Here is a 17,577-nt window from a genome sequence, read left to right as displayed (position 1 = left end):
ACGACCATTAACCACATTTAGAGGGAAGACATCAGACACGACCATATTTACCAACTTGTCAATGCGTTTTTTTTTCCGACGTATTAGAGTATTGAATATCACTCAAAGAATTTCGTCATACACTTTTCCGTTTCTAAAGAATGCTCTTTTAATAGCGTAGGATGAATACGCTTCAAGTGATCCATTAGGTTCGTCGTCCTTCCACCGGTCTTACTATATATTGCTTACCCCACTGATTGCATATCGCCGTATTGCTCTCTTTGCATTTTTTGAGGACCTGTCAAACCAGCGTCGTTTCCCTTTTGCGTTTGTGCATGCTGTACTTCTATCGCCTCTTCATTTTCCTTGTTGCCAGTTGATATTGATGTTACTAAAATAATAAAAAAATGTGAATAAATTCACACCTTTTCTATGCTTCTGCATATCAATACATACATGTATACATGTATACATTTTTTCTTGTATGCAGAGCGTCATTTAAAAACAATACTTACTTTTCACAAAATTGTCCATTTTGTTGCACCAAGCCAACAACCAACACCAGCGTTCGCTTCCAAGTTATTTAAGTTTCACTTCATGTGATCAAACATTTAATAAAATTAAAATATTGCGACACAAAATCAATTTTACTTACGCGTTGGCGTTAGCGACGAAGCTGGTATACTGTGCGTGTGACCGTGTCATACGCGCAGACACATTGTTCTTGGTTTCCTCCTGTGATGGTCACCCTGCCCTTTTTAGTGCTTTTCTGCATTTTTTCATATGTTCAAATATTCTTCTGCGCACATGACAAGTATATTTTCAAGTGTCTAATAAAACTTTGTAAAGTCTACAAATCTACTACAAATCAAAGTGAAAGTGTTTTTATCTTACCGGCAAACATCCCCCCTACATATTTTGGTCCTTCGAGCCGGAGTTTGGATATCGCTCGACCCCAGCAAGCAATAGGTTGTCAAGATAGGTAATACACTTTTTTCTCCATACATTTTGTACCTTATATATATGTGACACAGCATATATATAAGTACATAAGCGTTCTACCGGCATTTTCTCAGCCATCTTTTCTACTTTGTGTATACTTGGCACAGTATATATATATATATATATCCTTATATGTATATGTACGTGTAAGTATCTATACAGTTTAAAAGAGTTCGCTAATACTTTCCGATTTGGCCGCGGTTGTGTGTACTCTGCTATTTCTTTTGCTGTCGACACTTACACACATATACACTCCGTATATGCTACGTATTTACTGATATTATATATTCAATCCAGTGTTACACACATACAACATACATATAATATCTTATCCATCTCCGTATACGTATATAAACAGCAGCAATCACACCGAGTAATAAAGATTCACGCTGCTGTTTGTGTTTTACTTAAACAATTTTGTTTTTTCCAACAGCGATTTGTTCCTCGTCTGTTTTCTTGTGTCGGCTTTGCTCACTATCCTGTGACAGCCGAAGTTCTTCTCCATTTTGTGCTTGCTTTCGGCTGTCCGCTTTACCGTGAGTCTTTGTTGAGAAAAGACTCTAAAGTGACTGCCGAAGCATAGTATGTCCAAGAGCCAAAAGAGCGAAAAGGACTCAAAACACTCGTTAAAGCTTCCGACCACAGCTCGTCGCCTGTCGTCCGCTTCGCCCGCTCCTTCGGGGTCCAAATCCGCCACCCCTGCCGCTCAACACCGAGTAAAAGTCGATCGTCCGTCGCCGTCTGCTTCCGCAAAGACTCCGCCGTTGCGTACATCTTCGACTGCTCCACGTAGTCAGGCAACTACCCGTTCCGTCCAAGCTAAACTTAGCGAAACCCGTGCGATGGCTCTCAGCAACTTCGTCAGTGTCTCCGACAGACTGGTGCACTTTGAGAGTCGGGTCAGAGGGCCTGTAGCCGAAGACGACAATGTACACACGTACGAGATCCGTCGTGACCGGCTGCAAGCCCTCTGGGACAATGTCGAAGCCGCCTATTCCACATGCGCTGATGCACTGCATCGAGACGGCGACAGTGAAGGCACACAGGCCATGGAGGCGAAATACGATCACTGCTATGCAGTGTATGAGCGGTGTCTCGCCCGTGTTAAGGGGCAAATTACCCAAGTTTACGGGTCCAGCAGGAGTAAAGCATCCGTTCCTCCTGTATACTCCAGTGGCTGCCGGCTCCCTCCAGTCGACACCGAAGTGTTCCGTGGGGATTACTTGCGGTGGCCGACCTTCCGTGACCTTTTCACGGCCATCTATGTCAACAATCCAAGGTTGACTCCGGTTGAGAAACTTTTCCATTTGAATTCGAAGATCGCAGATGAGGCCAATGAAATCGTAGCCAAATTTCCGCTGACAAACGATGGTTTCGCGTCGGCTTGGGGTGCTCTCTGCGAACGATTTGAAAACAAGCGCTTTTTAATAACAAGCCAGTTAAAAATCCTGTTCAACCTGTCCACGGTTACCCAAGAGTCGGGAGCAGCAATCAAGGAGCTGCAGAGCACGATTCAGCGTTGCTTGACCGCTCTTGAGCATTCAGATATTTCCGTCTGTAGCCCGGTTGCAAATTGCATCCTCGTTTTCCTCTGCTCGTCCAAACTCCCCAAGCTCACACTCTCGTTGTGGGAGCAATCTTTGGTGGACAAAGCGAAAATTCCCGCATGGCAGGATATGAGCACGTTCCTCAATGAGCGCTGTCGTACGCTCGAAGCGATTGAGGACGTGAAACAAAATGCCAACCCACAGAACGCAACTGCAGTACCATCCCGTCCGCAGAATTCCAAGCGGGTCAACTCTTTTGAGGCCCGAGTCACTCCGAAAGGCAAATCGTGTGACTTGTGCTCAAAGGAGAATCACCCTGTCCGGGTGTGTCCGCGTTTTTTGCAAATGTCGGTCAATGAGAGAATGACCTACATCAAACAGAAAAGTCTCTGTTTAAACAGTTTCGCAAGAGGTCACCAACTCCGAGAGTGTACGAGTACGCACAATTGCTTTACATGCAAAGCTCGGCACAACACTCTTCTTCATCGGGGCGACAGTGCCCACAATGGTGCCTCTTCATCTTCCAATATACAGTCCGCTCCGAATCCAACGGCAACAAATGTGCAAAATTTCTTTGCCAATAATGCTTAGAATGTCCTTCTCGGCACGGCGGTCATCAATGTATGCCACTTGGGAACTACATACACCGCACGTGCGCTAATTGATTCCGGGTCCGAAGCGATCTTCATTTCTGAGCGTCTGTTCCAACGCATCAAGTTGCCTTTCCAGTCCGTGCGAGCCCAGGTATCCGGGCTAAATCACGCAGTTGCGGCCCAATCGCAGAAGTTATGTCACTTCAGCATTGGTTCTCCGATGAAGCCGAGGCTCCATATCGAGACTTCGGCATTCGTAATTCCACAGTTGGCAGGCAAGCTGCCCTCCTTCGATACGCCGCGAACTTTCCTAAGGAATCTACCAGCGATAGAACTGGCAGATCCACACTTCTACAAGAGCGCTCAGATTGATATTCTAATTGGCGCGGATATCCTTCCGTCGTTCATCTTGAGCGGCTCCCGGCCAAACATTTGTGGCTCACTCCTTGGGCAGGAAACCGTGTTTGGCTGGATTCTTACCGACCCCGTCTCCCAGAATGTGTCGACAACTTTTTCTGCGTTTTCGACAAGAGTCGCCCTCCAAGTAGACGAACAGCTCGACAGCCTACTTTCCAAATTTTGGGAGGTGGAGGATATTCCAGCGAAGCTGATAAAGGAGTCAGACTTCGTTTGCGAAGAAAACTTCGTTAAGACTACTTCTCGTAGCAAATGTGGTAGATATCGGGTGACTCTTCCATTCCGGAAGCCCGATGGCATTGAACTGGGTCATTCCAGATCTATAGCGCTGGCTCAATTCCTCAAGAACGAGAATCGTTTGACAAGAGATGATTCTCTAAAGGAACAGTACAATGCCGTTCTTCAGGAGTACGTGGACTTGGGTCATATGACACCCATATCGCCTCAGGCGATTGTCACGACTCCTAATTTATACCTGCCTCACCACGCCGTGTTCAAACCAGATAGCACCACAACGAAGGTCCGGGTCGTTTTCAACGCATCTTGTCCATCCTCAAATGGCAAGAGTCTGACTGATATCCTTCATTAAGGGCCCATTCTCCAATCGGATCTCACGTTGCAGATCCTCAGATGGCGATACTATCGGTATGTGTTCAATATGGACATAACGAAGATGTATCGCCAAATCCTCATGGACTCGAAGCTCACACCGTTCCAACGAATTCTGTTCCGTACGTCGGACGGTGAGATCCGTGACTTCGAGTTGAGCACAGTGACATTCGGCGTCAACTGTGCGCCTTTCCTGGCTCTACGAGTCCTCCAGCAGCTTGCTGATGACACACGCTTGGAGTATCCTCTCGCAAGCCGAGTCATTTCCAACAACATGTACGTGGACGACGTCCTGGCGGGGACACACACGAAAGAAGAGGCCATCCGGACCATTGCGGAAGTGTGTGCAGCCCTGGACAGCGCTGGCTTCCCGCTGAGGAAGTGGACGTCGAGCCATAAGAGTGCTGAAGGACATTTCACAGGACCATCTACTTCGAGAAGATTTCCTCGAACTCGAAGACTCCAGTACGGCGAAAACTCTGGGCATCAGGTGGCAAGCTCACGATGACGAGTTCTTCTTCATGCCACCAGAAGTTGCCCATCAGGACTGCTACACGAAGAGGGAAGTGCTTTCGCAAATCGCTAAGCTTTTCGACCCAGCCGGGTGGCTGGCCCCTTTCGTTATCCGACCCAAGATCTTCATGCAGGAGATATGGCTGAGAACGCTCGAATGGGACGAGCATTTACCCACGGATCTTTTACTCCAATGGAAGGAGTACCTCCAGAGCTATCCTGCTCTGGGAAAGATCCGGATTCCAAGATGGGTCCAATTCCAGACACGAGTGAAGCTCCAGTACCACGGATTCTGTGATGCATCAGAAAGGGCGTATAGAGCAGCGATCCATGTCCGTGTGGAGATGGCGAGCAAGGTTTCCACACATCTCCTTACTGCGAAGACAAAGGTGGCTCCTGTCAAGTCTCTCTCAGTGCCACGTTTGGAGCTTTGTGGCGCAGACCTGTTAGCTGAGTTATCTGCAGCCCTCCTCCTGAATCTGCCAGCAGAAAGTTTCCAGACTTTCTTTTGGACTGATTCAACAATTGTTCTCGCCTGGTTGAACAAGCCACCCTGCAGATGGACAACCTTTGTGGCCAATCGTGTGGCCAAAATCGTCCAAGCCAGCGACGCCAAGAACTGGTCGCATGTGCGATCCGAGCACAATCCGGCAGATCTTGCAAGCCGAGGTGTCCTGCCACAAGAATTGATGCGTAATCCTTTGTGGTGGCATGGACCAGAGTGGCTTCATCTCCCGTCGGATCAATGGCCAACATCTCCAAGTCCCATTCCGGAGACTCTGCTGGAGCAGCGGATTAAGTGCAACGTCGCTAAGTTACCTCCTACTCCTGACTTCCTGAATAAGTTCTCTGAGTTTGGCAATGCACTGCGCACGTCTGCCTATGTTCTCAGATTCAGTGATAGAAGTCGGAAGTTGGCAGTTCCGAGCTCTACCGTGGTCCAAGCGGATGAGCTGTCACGGATCCAAGAGCGGCTAATCGTCATGGCTCAACGACAAACTTTTCAACAAGAATACCACTGTCTGCAGTCCAAGCAGCAGGTTCCTTCCTCAAGTTCAGTCCGAAACTTGAACTCTTTCCTCGATGGCAAGGGGATTCTACGGGCCTGTGGGCGTCTGAGGGCGTCCCACTCGCTGCGTTATGATGAGAGTCATCCAATCATCCTCTCGTATTCCTCGTCCTTTGCACGACTACTGGTTCGTTTCACCCATCGTATATCCTTACATGGGGGTAACCAAGTCGTCATGCGGCTGATCCGTTCCAGATTCTGGATTCCAAAATTGAAGGTCCTCGTTAAATCCACCATCAACTCCTGCAAGGTTTGCGTCATCTACAAGAAGAGATTGCAGACCCAAATGATGGGGGACTTGCCCAAGGAAAGGGCGTCCTACTCGAGACCTTTCACGCACACTGGAGTCGACTTCGCCGGCCCATTCGAAATAAAGAATTACACTGGCCGAGCCTGCCTCATCACCAAAGGGTATATCTGCGTCTTCGTGTGCTTCAGCGCGAAGGCGATCCACTTGGAGGCAACATCGGATCTCACGACGGAGAAATTCCTGGCCGCATTCTCCCGTTTCATCGCACGGCGCGGGTGTCCATACCAGATGTACTCGGACAACGGGAAAACCTTCGTTGGAGCTGACAAGGTGATCTCCAACGACTTCTTGGAAGCGACGAGGGAGTGCGTCATCGCACAACACGCCCACAAGAGCCTATCCTGGCACTTCAACCCGCCGGGTGCCCCTCATATGGGTGGATTATGGGAAGCCGTAAAGAGTTTCAAGGCACTCTTTTACAAGGCGACCTCCACCGGGAAGTATACGTTCGAAAAGTTGTCTACTCTTCTCGCTAAGATCGAAGCCTGCCTGAACTCGAGGCCGATTACCCCTTTGTACGAGGACCCTTCGGACTTACTAGCGCTCACTCCTGGCCATTTCCTCGTAGGTGGCCCACTTATTTCGGTGTTGGGACCACCAATTAACCAACCGGCCACCTCCATCCTCAATCGGTGGCAGCGACTGAAGGCTCTTCACCAACAATTTTGTTTCCGTTGGAAAGATGAGTACCTGAAGGAGCTGCACAAAAAGACGAAATGGCAATCCCCTACATGGAACCTTCGGATCGGTGACATGGTCGTCATAAAAGAAGACAACCTCCCCTCGAACGAGTGGCGCCTAGGACGGGTGCTGACGACGTGTCCAGGCACCGATGCCAAGGTCCGAGTTTTAGATGTGCTCACGGCGCGGGGTACTATCCGAAGACCCGTTGCCAAACTCATTCTACTCCCGATGGACAGCAAGACTGACCCCTCCACGTCAGAAGGACTGAAAGACGGATAACCTCCTATTCCGTATTCCTATTCGTCGTCCTGTATTGTCCTATGCTGTCCTGTTCCGTGTGTCATTGACAACACAAAGAGGCTACTACAATAATCATTTATTTTTTCTTCTTGTTTCATTTCATGTAGTATGCCATCACATACATCCACCCACCGGGACCGCCCCGCTGGCACCAGCTCGTTCCGGTGTCGCGTGTGCCGTAGGATCCACCCACTCCGGAAGTGTCAGCGATTCCTGAGGCTGACAGCGGAGAAACGGTTGAGAGCAGTACTCATAAACAAGTACTGCTCTAACTGTCTGGCCCACCAACACTCCGGGCAATCCTGCCGCAGCGCGGGAAGGTGCAGGGTGTGTCGTGGGGACCACCACACGCTGCTGCACTTCAAGGCGGCACGCAGCGTTCGCCCCAATCGTCAGCGACGAGGCGATGACCAACCGGGCTCCACCCGGTCCCGAACCGCAACACGGCCACGATCCCGAACCCCAACACGGTCACGTTCCCGAACTCCAGCACGGTCACGTTCCCGCTCGCCGTCTCCCCAGCGACCGGCCTCACCTACGCCCGAGGGGGCTTTTCCGACGTCGCTCTCATCCTTGCTGCAGGACAAGGCTGTTAGCATCCTTCCCACGACCAACATCCTGATCGACACCGGATGTAAGACATTCGAGATGCGGGCGCTGATCGACCCGTGCACGGCGACCAGCCGTATCAGCGCATCATTAGCAACGGCCTACCGGCTATCCGTCATCCGCGTTGGTACGGAAGGCGATCATCCGCTCGCGGACATCCGAGTTCCGTCGAAAGGTGCTGCTGCAGGTGGACTCTCAATTCTGCTGCCGCACCCCCTCCGACCCGTCGATGGCGAAAACTTGGAGCAGTTCCGCAGCATTACGCTCGCCGACGAACGCTGGTTCCAGCCATCGATGGTGTCCCTGGTGCTCGGCACTGATGTGTATCCTCACATCATCCAACCTGGCCTCCTGCCGAGCACCAACGGTTTGCCAATGGCCCAGAATTCCACCTTGGGTTGGATTCTGTCCGGTCCATTTGGACAATGATACCGTTTGCAACTCATTGCAAGGGGGGGAGGATGTTGATGCCAGATGACTGCAGGTGTGACCACTCAGGCCAGCTGACAGTGTGGTCGCGATCGCAAGTTATCGATAGCGACGAAGCTGGTATACATTGTTCTTGGTTTCCTCCTGTGATGGTCACCCTGCCCTTTTTAGTGCTTTTCTGCATTTTTTCATATGTTCAAATATTCTTCTGCGCACATGACAAGTATATTTTCAAGTGTCTAATAAAACTTTGTAAAGTCTACAAATCTACTACAAATCAAAGTGAAAGTGTTTTTATCTTACCGGCAAACATCCCCCCTACACACAGATATAACCAATCGATATTGACCGAAGAACCATCGATGTTTAGAAAATTTAAGAAACATCGATTGTATCGATAGTGCCATGGATTGTTTTCCAGCTCTACTCTCCAGTCCTCGAGATGAGATCCGACCCGGACCAGCAAGAACCTTCCCCATGGCCTACGGACATTGCGCCAATCATACAGGGGTTTCTACAAGAGGAACTCCCCAAGCTCGACGGAATGACAGGGGTAACCTCAATCGCGGAACACACCATAACGTCGCGAGATGAGCGGCCCATTAAACAGCGCTATATTCCGAAGAACCCAGCAATGCTACGGATCATCGACTGGTCGACCAGTTGCTAGAGGATGAACTAATCAAGCTCTCATATAGTCCACACAGTGCCCCAATTGTGCTAGTAAAGAAGAAAAACGGGCAGTGGCGAATGTGCGTGGACTATCGGCAACTCAACGATCGAGCATATATGTATGATTGTACATTCTGGAACGCCTACGGCACGGTAAGTATATTTCCACGTTGGACCTCAAGTACGACTACTGGCAGATTCCGATGCCCACAGGAATTTGAGAGGCCACAGCTTTCACACTGCCGGGACACGGTCTATATCCATGATCGGAGTAGATATGGAACCCTTCGCATTCGCGTACTTGAACGACATCGTAGTGGTGAGGAACTCCTTAGAGGAAAACACTGATCATCTCAGGATAGTGTTCACTTGTGAAGTACCATGGGTTCTGTCATGCTTCACAGAGAGCGTATGGAACGGCTATTTACGTTAGCGTTGAAACAGCGAACAGAGTAGCCACGCATCTCCTTACTGCAAAAACAAGAGTGGCTCCTGTGAAGTCACTCTCAGTGCCTCGTTTGGAATTTTGTGGCGCAGTCCTGTTGGCCGAGTTACTTTCGACCCTCATCCTAAATCTTCCAGCCGAGAGTTTCCAGACTTTCTTTTGGACTGATTCAACAATCGTTGGACCAGAGTGGCTACATCTCCAGCCTGATCAATGGCCAACCTCTTCATGTCCTATTGCGGATATTGCTGGAGCAGCGCATTAGCTGTAACATCGCCAAGTTACCTCCTACTCCCGATTTTCTGACTCTCTGACTTTGCCAGAGCACTTCGCACTTCCGCCTACATTTTCCTTTCCAGGCTCGACCGTGGTCAAGGCTGATGAATTGTCACTTGTTCAAGAGCGACTGATCATCATGTCTCAACGCCAAACCTTTTCGAAGAAATACCTCTGTCTGCATATTACTCGTCCTTTTCCCGACTATTGGTTCAAATCACCTATCGTACATCCTTACATGGGGGTAACCAAGTAGTCATGTGTCTGATCCGCTCCATATTTTAGATTCCGAAGCTAAAGGTCCTGCTCCTGCTCGAGACCGTTTACGCACACAGAAGTTGACTTCGCTGGCCCACTCGACGTCAAAAACTACACCAGCCAAGCCTGCCTCAGCACGAAGCCAATCCTCTTGGAGGCTACGTCGGATCTCACGACGTAGAAATTCCTGGCCGCTCTTTTCCCTTTTGTAGCACGGCGCGGGTGCCCACAGCAGATGCACTCGGACAACGGCATGACCTTCGTTGGAGCCGTCAAGGTGATCTCCACTGACTTCATGGAAGCGACCAGAGAACGCATCATCGCGCAAAACTGACCCCTCTCCGTTAAAAGGATTAACGGACGAATAATTTTCTACTTCGTCTATATTCGTCGTCCTGTGGTGTCCATGTGTCATTGGTAGATACAATGAGGCTACTCTAATAATCATTGTTTTGTTTTCGTTATTTTTCTTCTATGTAATGCCACGCAGCCGCAGCCCCACAGAACTGTCCCGCTGACACCAACTTCTTCCGGTGTCACGTGTGTCGAGAGATACACCCGCTAAGGAAGTTCCAGCACTTTCTCAAGTTGACAGCTGAGAAACGTCAAAAACGTCTATCTGGCCCACCAACACTCTGGGCATTCCTGCCGCATCACGGGAAATTGCAGGGGGTGTAATAAGGACCACCACACGCTCCTGCACTTCAAGGAAGCGGAAATTTATTAATAGCTCCAGTAAATGAATAAATAGTTCAAGGCAATTTTGTTTTTACCGTTTTTAACATAATTTACGAAAATCAGAATAATTACTTATGTTTTGAAATTTGATAAGCAGACCAGCAATGACTTTATCAAAATTAATAGACTTTGCAGACCTTGACAACGTTTTAGACAATGATGTAATTAGTGGATCAGAAGATACCAGCAAGGCGTGCATGTATTAATAACTAATGGACAGAAGATGGCATGTAATACCATGGATATAATTCGACAAAGATTTCAGCTGTTTTCAAGGCATATGACGTGACTGCATCAATATTGATTTCATATCCACAAGTTAATGCACGTAAAATTTTTTTTTATATTCTTTATTTATTTACAATCTATCTATCTAAAGATAATAAGTAAATTTTATGACGAAGGGAATGACTGAAAATTTTAAATGTAGGGGATATTTTCGAGAATTGTGTTTGGGTGGCCTAAAGGGGAGATCAAGGGGGTGGTGCCTTTTCAGACGTCGGCGATGTTGGCTATTGTCTAGCAGGTTAACGACCAACGGGTTGCAGTGTCGATCCAGTCTCTACTGGTATTTCAAAGCGTATCTTTTAACTTCTTCGGTTACACTTGCACGTAAAATGACACTAAAATTGTAAATAAGTACCTAGCTAACTATAATACGAGCTACCAAATCAGGTTGGCTGAAAAATCGTCTAGCAGTATTGTTAGTATTGCCACTACCAGCCGTTGGTATGTCCACTAATATGCCAATTTCCTTCCTAAGCTCGACCTGTATTTTGGTTTTCTAGCCCTACGTCTGGCTTATCTGCACCACGAAGTTGCCATTTCTTAATGGTAAGTCTGTACGATATATGTAAAATATATTCAAAAAATCGTATGCACTCATGAAGACTAGATAAGCCGTATTTCAATAGATCTAAGTCAACAGGGAAACGCTTTACAATATCCAAATTGTTCATGTCTTTTGATACTGCTCTACAAATACCACATGTCTGTGTGGATGCTTCTGCTAGAGTGTGGTAAATGAGCTGGTAATCGTTGGATTGATGGACAATATTTGGTTTTTTACGTTGTCGGCTTCCAAACATATTAATTAACTTGATTCTTTCTGAAAAATTAGTTTTAAAGGCCAACAATATCGGGTTAATGAGGGTCGTGTGTTTTACCACAAAATTGTAGAGCCAAGCTGAACTTGTAAGGTTACGAAACAAATAGTAAATTAATGCTGGTCGACCATCCTAGTCTCCCCATCATGAAACTTTTGGTGATAGGTCGCGTAGCCACTGCTTCCATCGCAGCTCCATTTATACAGTCAAACTTATCTGATTATTGTCCTCAAGAACACGACTTTCAAAAGCCTCCGAATGCTCATTTAAAATGCGGCTTACAGTATGATCTACTAAATTGTGTAAAAGTATTTTAGCAGAATACTGGGTTATCTGTAATCCATCTGGTTAGCATATAATCTTTTGCTCTTTCCATCTTATGATAGTTGGGGTATATATCTGCGTTCTTATCCTTGGCACTTATCCGCGTCATCTGGTATGTATGTTTTGTGTGTCCAACATTTACATAAAGTGCAAGCGCTTCTTCAGGAGAGAGGGAACTGGTGAGTCCAACGACCGTTTTATTTTTTGCCCAGCAGTCACGTCTGTATTCATTGTAGAAACAATTTTTGAAGCGGTTCGCATTCTAGATTTATACAAGCTGGAGCTAGTAGCCACCATTAGTTGTTCACATGTTTTTTCCTGAAGAAGAGTCGATACTTGTTTGATCTGCGTCTTTGGACACACACCAATATCTGTCGTTGACGTGAAGTTATACAAAATGAGCGACATGTCAAGCCATTTCTGATTTTTTGTCTCAAAATGCTTGGCATTATAATGACAACCCTTCCATTTCTCAGTAGGTATAGGTATAGATAGGACCAGCTGCCCCTGTTCGGGGCAAAGCATAGTCCAGTGGAGGTCGGTAGCTGTACCTGTGGAGCGAATCTTCGTCTCAGAAGTCGCACAGTATGGATGCATTTTTGGCAAAAGCCCGCAGCATCCTGGGTGGTAGCCGTGAAACGTCGCACAGCGAATTGAGGTATTTAAACCGGAGTCGGGATATCGCTGGGCATCTACAGAGAGGAGGCTCAAGTATTTCCTTAACTCCGGACTCGTTGCATTTCCTGCACTGATCCCTGCTCGTGATACCCAGCTTTACAGCAGCAGACAAACAGTGACCAGTTAAAATTCCTAGCATTAGCCTGCAATCTTTCCTTGAAAGCTGCATGATGAATTTGGTTAAGTTATTGTTTATTGAAGCACACAACGGCCTTGCAGTTTTGCACTAGTTGGTATTCCGCCAGTTCGCGTTCCACTGAAGTCTAGAGAGAACTTCAATTTCTCGGCCATTGCACATGTTACCGACATCGAGCCCAACCCCCCTTCTTTAGCGAGAGTATCTGCGATCTCGTTGCCATCGATGCCCTGGTAGCTTGGGATCCAATAGATACGCACGACCGCGGATGCGATCAGTGACTCTATTGCTCTTCTGCTGTCCAGAACAATTTTGGACTTGACCACATCAGAGTACATTGATCTTATTCCAGCCTGGCTGTCAACAAATATATTAATTGAATTGTGATTGTGATGTAAACCCCGAGCCACTTCTGCAGCCTTGACAATGGCAAAGACTTCCGCCTGGAAGATTCTGCAATGGTCAGGAAGTTTATAGGAGTGTTTAGAGACCGGGTCTGGGCAGTATACGGCCGCACCGACTCCTTCGTACATCTTCGACCCGTCGGCAAAGAGGTTGAGGGCTTCGGGAATGTACAACCCATCCCGCCAGCAGCCCGGTTCCATGTATACCGTGTTTATGTTCTCAGTACAGGTGAGGGGGATAGTATAGTACAAGTCTACTAGTCTCCCTACCAATGGCGCCGTGGCCATAGCCTAATAGACCCGTTTTGCCTGTAGCATCAATCCTAAGGGCCGATTTTGCGGCAATGGATGGCGCGTATAGGTTAGGAGTTCGACGCCGATTATTACCTCGAGGGCTTTAGTAGGCGTCGACCTGATGGCGCCTGTGATGCACAGTAGTGCTTGGCGCTGTGTCCTTTCCATGATGGATAGATACGTCCTTTTTTCCGTAGCCTGCCACCACACTAGAATACCATAGGTGAAGATACGGCGAACATCGGAGATGAATATCCACCGCATAAGATTAGGAGAGAGGCCCCAATTGCAGCTAAGCATCTTTTTCGCCATGTACAAGGCTCCGGCGGCCTTTTTCATCCTTTCTAACACGTTGAGCCTCCATTTCAATTTGTTATGTGTGACATTATTGAAGGCGCCTGAAATGTCAAGAAAAGCCCCCAAGGCATATTCTTTGAAGTAGTCTGCTTTTTCAATGGAGGCTACAAGAGCATGAAGAGCCCTCTCGATAGACTTGCCCTTCGTATAAGCATGCTGGTTTGGGGCCATCAGATGCAATGAATTGCTCCTGATGTGCATATCAAGTAGCTTCTCCAGAGTTTTAAGCAGAAAAGCGGTTAGGCTGATTGGTCGAAAGTCATTTGGGACCACGTGAATGCAATTGCCCGCCTTAGGCAGGAAAATTACTTTAGAGGTCCTCCAAGAAGTGGGCATATGACACCATGCGAGACACGCCGTGTAAATCTCCGATAACCATGGAACAATCGCAGATAATTTAGTTTGTAGTGATTAGACCGGCAGGGGGTCTCATAACTAGGAGACTAGAAAAGAGCTGCCAGTCATTGTTCTCTGTTTCAATACATCCCGGGAAATGCGCTGAGAGCAGTGCTTCAAGAGTTTCAGCGCTGCTCTCCGTCTACACTCCATCGCTTGACTTGAGCAGACTGGGACTGGAAGCCTGCAGATAGTAGCCCTTCTGAGAGGACATTAACTTATGTTTCTAGGTGCTGAACCGAGTTGATTGTACTCGGTTGACCTAGGGATTTGGTAACGAGACTAGAGAATTTCACCCAGTTCGTGTTGCGTGGGTTTCTAAACGGCTCAGCCGTAGAGACCTTGTTAAAAAGAATCTTGAACTAATTATACTTATGATCCGAGAAGGAGGGTCTGTTCAGGACTCACCACTCTCCTTCATGGATGCATTCAGTCGCGATAGTTGGGTCTAGCACGTTACGAGAGGTGGGACCTACATATATAAGTAGATTCCTCACCTCTGTTGGCTGAGCTTAGCTTATTGTTAAGGATAAAATCAAGTAATGACTCACCCCTTTCGTTTACGTCGGGACTTCCCCAAACGTCGGCGTCCGTGCCGATTATAAGTTGTTTTTTGGAGGAGCAGACGTAATTAGGCGACTTCAGCACTGGAACCGTGTTGCCCGACGCTATCCACGGTTCCAGGACCAAAGCTGCGTAGGCGGACTCTTCCTCTTGTGTGAGGAGAAGCTTCGCCGAAGCCGTTTTAGATTTGTGGAGGTTGAGCTGCAGCACACACATTAGAGGTTTGCACATTTGCGGGGGGCCCGTCTGCAATGACGGTTTCTCCCCCACCTCCTCCGTCCCGTCCGTCAAGTTGAGTTGCTGGGTGGCGTCAGTCATGCTCTCTAGCCCGCGATCTGCGTCTACCTCCCCTGACCACAACGCGTTTTTTGAGGTGAAGGTACACGCTCCCTAAGCCCCATACCATCTTCCCATTGCGCTTATACAGCAGATCCTCGGCCTCCTTATTGATCTGAATGATCACGTGCTTCCCACCACTGGGTTCATCAACCTTTAGCACGGACCAATCACTCGTCGGAATGGCCGGGTTCTGCTTTTTAAGCAGCTTAAGTGCCCGCTCGCCCTGCACAGCTATGGGGAACAGGACTTTCGCCTTCGGCATGGATAGAATATTATTTCTGTCCACCACGTCCAGCTTGGTCCCCTCCCATAGTCTGTCCAGTTTGGGTACGGTCGCTTTCAGTCTCAACTATGTTGGGTCGTCCTTGCATGTCAGGATACGTGTGCCACCGACGTTTGGGCTGACATCCCAGCCCGGGTTGAATTTTGTATTTGCTTCATTCCGAGACATATTGACTGATTTTATTCATGGGAGCCCCCCATAGCATTTTCAGTCTGACCGCCTGACACATCGTACCATGGATTCTGCTTCTTATTCTCAGTCAGACAAGTGGCCGAAATACATGGATAAGAGCCCTCCCCTAGGATCGGCACTACCTGAAAAGTCAGCGCATAGTAGAGATCTGCTACCCGATGACAATAAGGTTATGCTTATTTCTCAGTAAGCCTGCTTACAAAATTAGCCAATTTTTTTTTACTTCCTTAATGTAATTTTCTACTAAGTTTTTGTTCTTCAAAATTGTGCCAAACACAACTTCATTTAACACTAACAACTTTTTTGATGCGACATTTTCACCAAGCCACATTGAAAAAAGTAAGCGCTTGCAGACTGACATTTCACATAAAAAATTCGACAGACTTAAGAGTTGAACTTAGTTGGTTATCATTTTGGACATTTTCACACGGCAAAGACTGACACTTTACATAAATTCTAAAATTAGCTTGAATATAATTAAATAACGTTAGTTATAGTCCAATGAAGTTAGTAAACTGCTCAAAAGCAATTCTTGCAACAGTAACATACAAACTTCACATTTTTTAGATGTACATACATGGAAAGACAGGTCACGGACATACAATTTATATTTAGTACATACCTGATTTTGAAGGAAACAAAAGTTATTATTAATAATAAACTAAAATATTTTTGGTTATTTGATGCTTTAAAAATCACAAGGACCATTGTTGATGCCAGATGATGGCAGGTGTAACCACTCAAAACAGCTGACAGTGTTGTCGCGATCGATTGATATCGATAGTGATAAAGTTAGTATACTGTGCGTGTGACCTTGTCACACGCGCAGTCACACTGATATAGTTTGTCCTCATGTTGGTCACCCTGCCCACTTTTAGTGCTTTTCTATATTTACATATGTTCTACATTCTCTGACCGGCACAACAAGTGTATTTTCAAGTGCAATAAAAGTCATTGTAAAAGTTTACAAATCTACAAAATACAAAGTGAAAGTGTTATTATTATTCTGAAGACGCCCCCTACACATTTTGGTCCTTCGAGCCGAATTCCATCGCTCGACCCCAGCAAGCAATTGGTTTTTCAAGATGAGAAATACACTTTTTTTCTCAATACATTTTTGTGCAAGTGTCGTGTTCGCGCTATTTTTTTCCTCGTACCTTATATATATGTGACACAGCATATACATATATAAGTACATAAGCGTTCCACCGGCATTTTTTTCCGCTATCTTTTCTACTTTGTGTATACGTTGCACAGTATATATATATACACATATTCTTATATGTATATGTATGTGTAAGTATCTATACAGATTAAAAGAGTTTGCTTATATTTTGGCCGTTGTTGTATGTACTTTGTTACATTTCTGTCGTTTCGCCTTTTGTCTGCTTTTTAACACACTCCAGTATATGCAACCCCTTCGTGTTGTTTTATTCTAAATAACAAGAAAGTTTGCACGCTATTAAAAACAAACGCGCGTAGATCCGCTACACTCTATATATATATATACATATATACATACACATATACATACTCTTATCCTTTCATATACGACACTTACACACATATACTACATTCCATATACATTATAGATATATATATTATCCAAACATTTTCATATACGTACATATATGAACAGCAGCAACTTGTGATCCAACGAGTTTAATAAAGATTCACGCTGCTGTTTGTGTTTTATTTAACATTTTGTTTTTTCCAACAGCGATATTTCCGTCTGTTTTTTGTGTCGGCCTTGTTCACTATCCTGTGACAGCCGAAGTTCCGCTTTATCTTGAGTCTTTGTCGAGAAAAAGACTCTAAAGTGACTGCCGAAGCATAGTATGTCCGAAAGCCAAAAGAGTGAAAAAGACTTTCATTAAAGCTTCCGACCACAGCTCGTCGCCTGTCGTCCACTTCGCCCGCTCCTTCGGGGTCCATATCCGCCACCCCTGCCGCTCAACTCCGAGTCAAAGTTGATCGTCCGTCGCCGTCTGCTTCTTTGTCGGCAAAGACTCCGTCGTTGCCTAAATCTCCAACTGCTCCACGTAGTCAGGCAA

General features: G+C 46.7%; 1 protein-coding gene across 1 annotated transcript; it reads left to right on the top strand.

Annotated features, from left to right (window-relative positions):
- The first annotated feature begins 1,565 nt into the window (after positions 1-1,565).
- LOC127566222 (uncharacterized) lies at positions 1,566-7,002 on the top strand. Its single transcript, XM_052008202.1, has 4 exons — positions 1,566-2,852; positions 3,120-4,064; positions 4,161-4,528; positions 4,614-7,002. The coding sequence occupies exons 1-4, from the start codon at positions 1,566-1,568 to the stop codon at positions 7,000-7,002; spliced, it is 4,989 nt and encodes a 1,662-aa protein (XP_051864162.1).
- Positions 7,003-17,577: the final 10,575 nt, after the last annotated feature.

The sequence above is a fragment of the Drosophila albomicans genome, chromosome 2R, assembly GCF_009650485.2.
Source record: "Drosophila albomicans strain 15112-1751.03 chromosome 2R, ASM965048v2, whole genome shotgun sequence".
NCBI lineage: Eukaryota > Metazoa > Arthropoda > Insecta > Diptera > Drosophilidae > Drosophila > Drosophila albomicans.
The sequence above is the reverse complement of the archived record's forward strand: the minus strand, read 5'-3'. Positions and strand labels throughout refer to the sequence as shown.

What these genes read in the sequence shown, in the direction of transcription:
- LOC127566222 (XM_052008202.1), top strand. Translation starts at nt 1,566, where the DNA reads ATGTCCAAGAGCCAAAAGAGCGAAAAGGACTCAAAACACTCGTTAAAG. An exon ending in AGGAGAATCACCCTGTCCGG is followed by an intron (nt 2,853 to 3,119) that starts GTGTGTCCGCGT and finishes AATAATGCTTAG; the next exon opens with AATGTCCTTCTCGGCACGGC. An exon ending in GCACCACAACGAAGGTCCGG is followed by an intron (nt 4,065 to 4,160) that starts GTCGTTTTCAAC and finishes CTCACGTTGCAG; the next exon opens with ATCCTCAGATGGCGATACTA.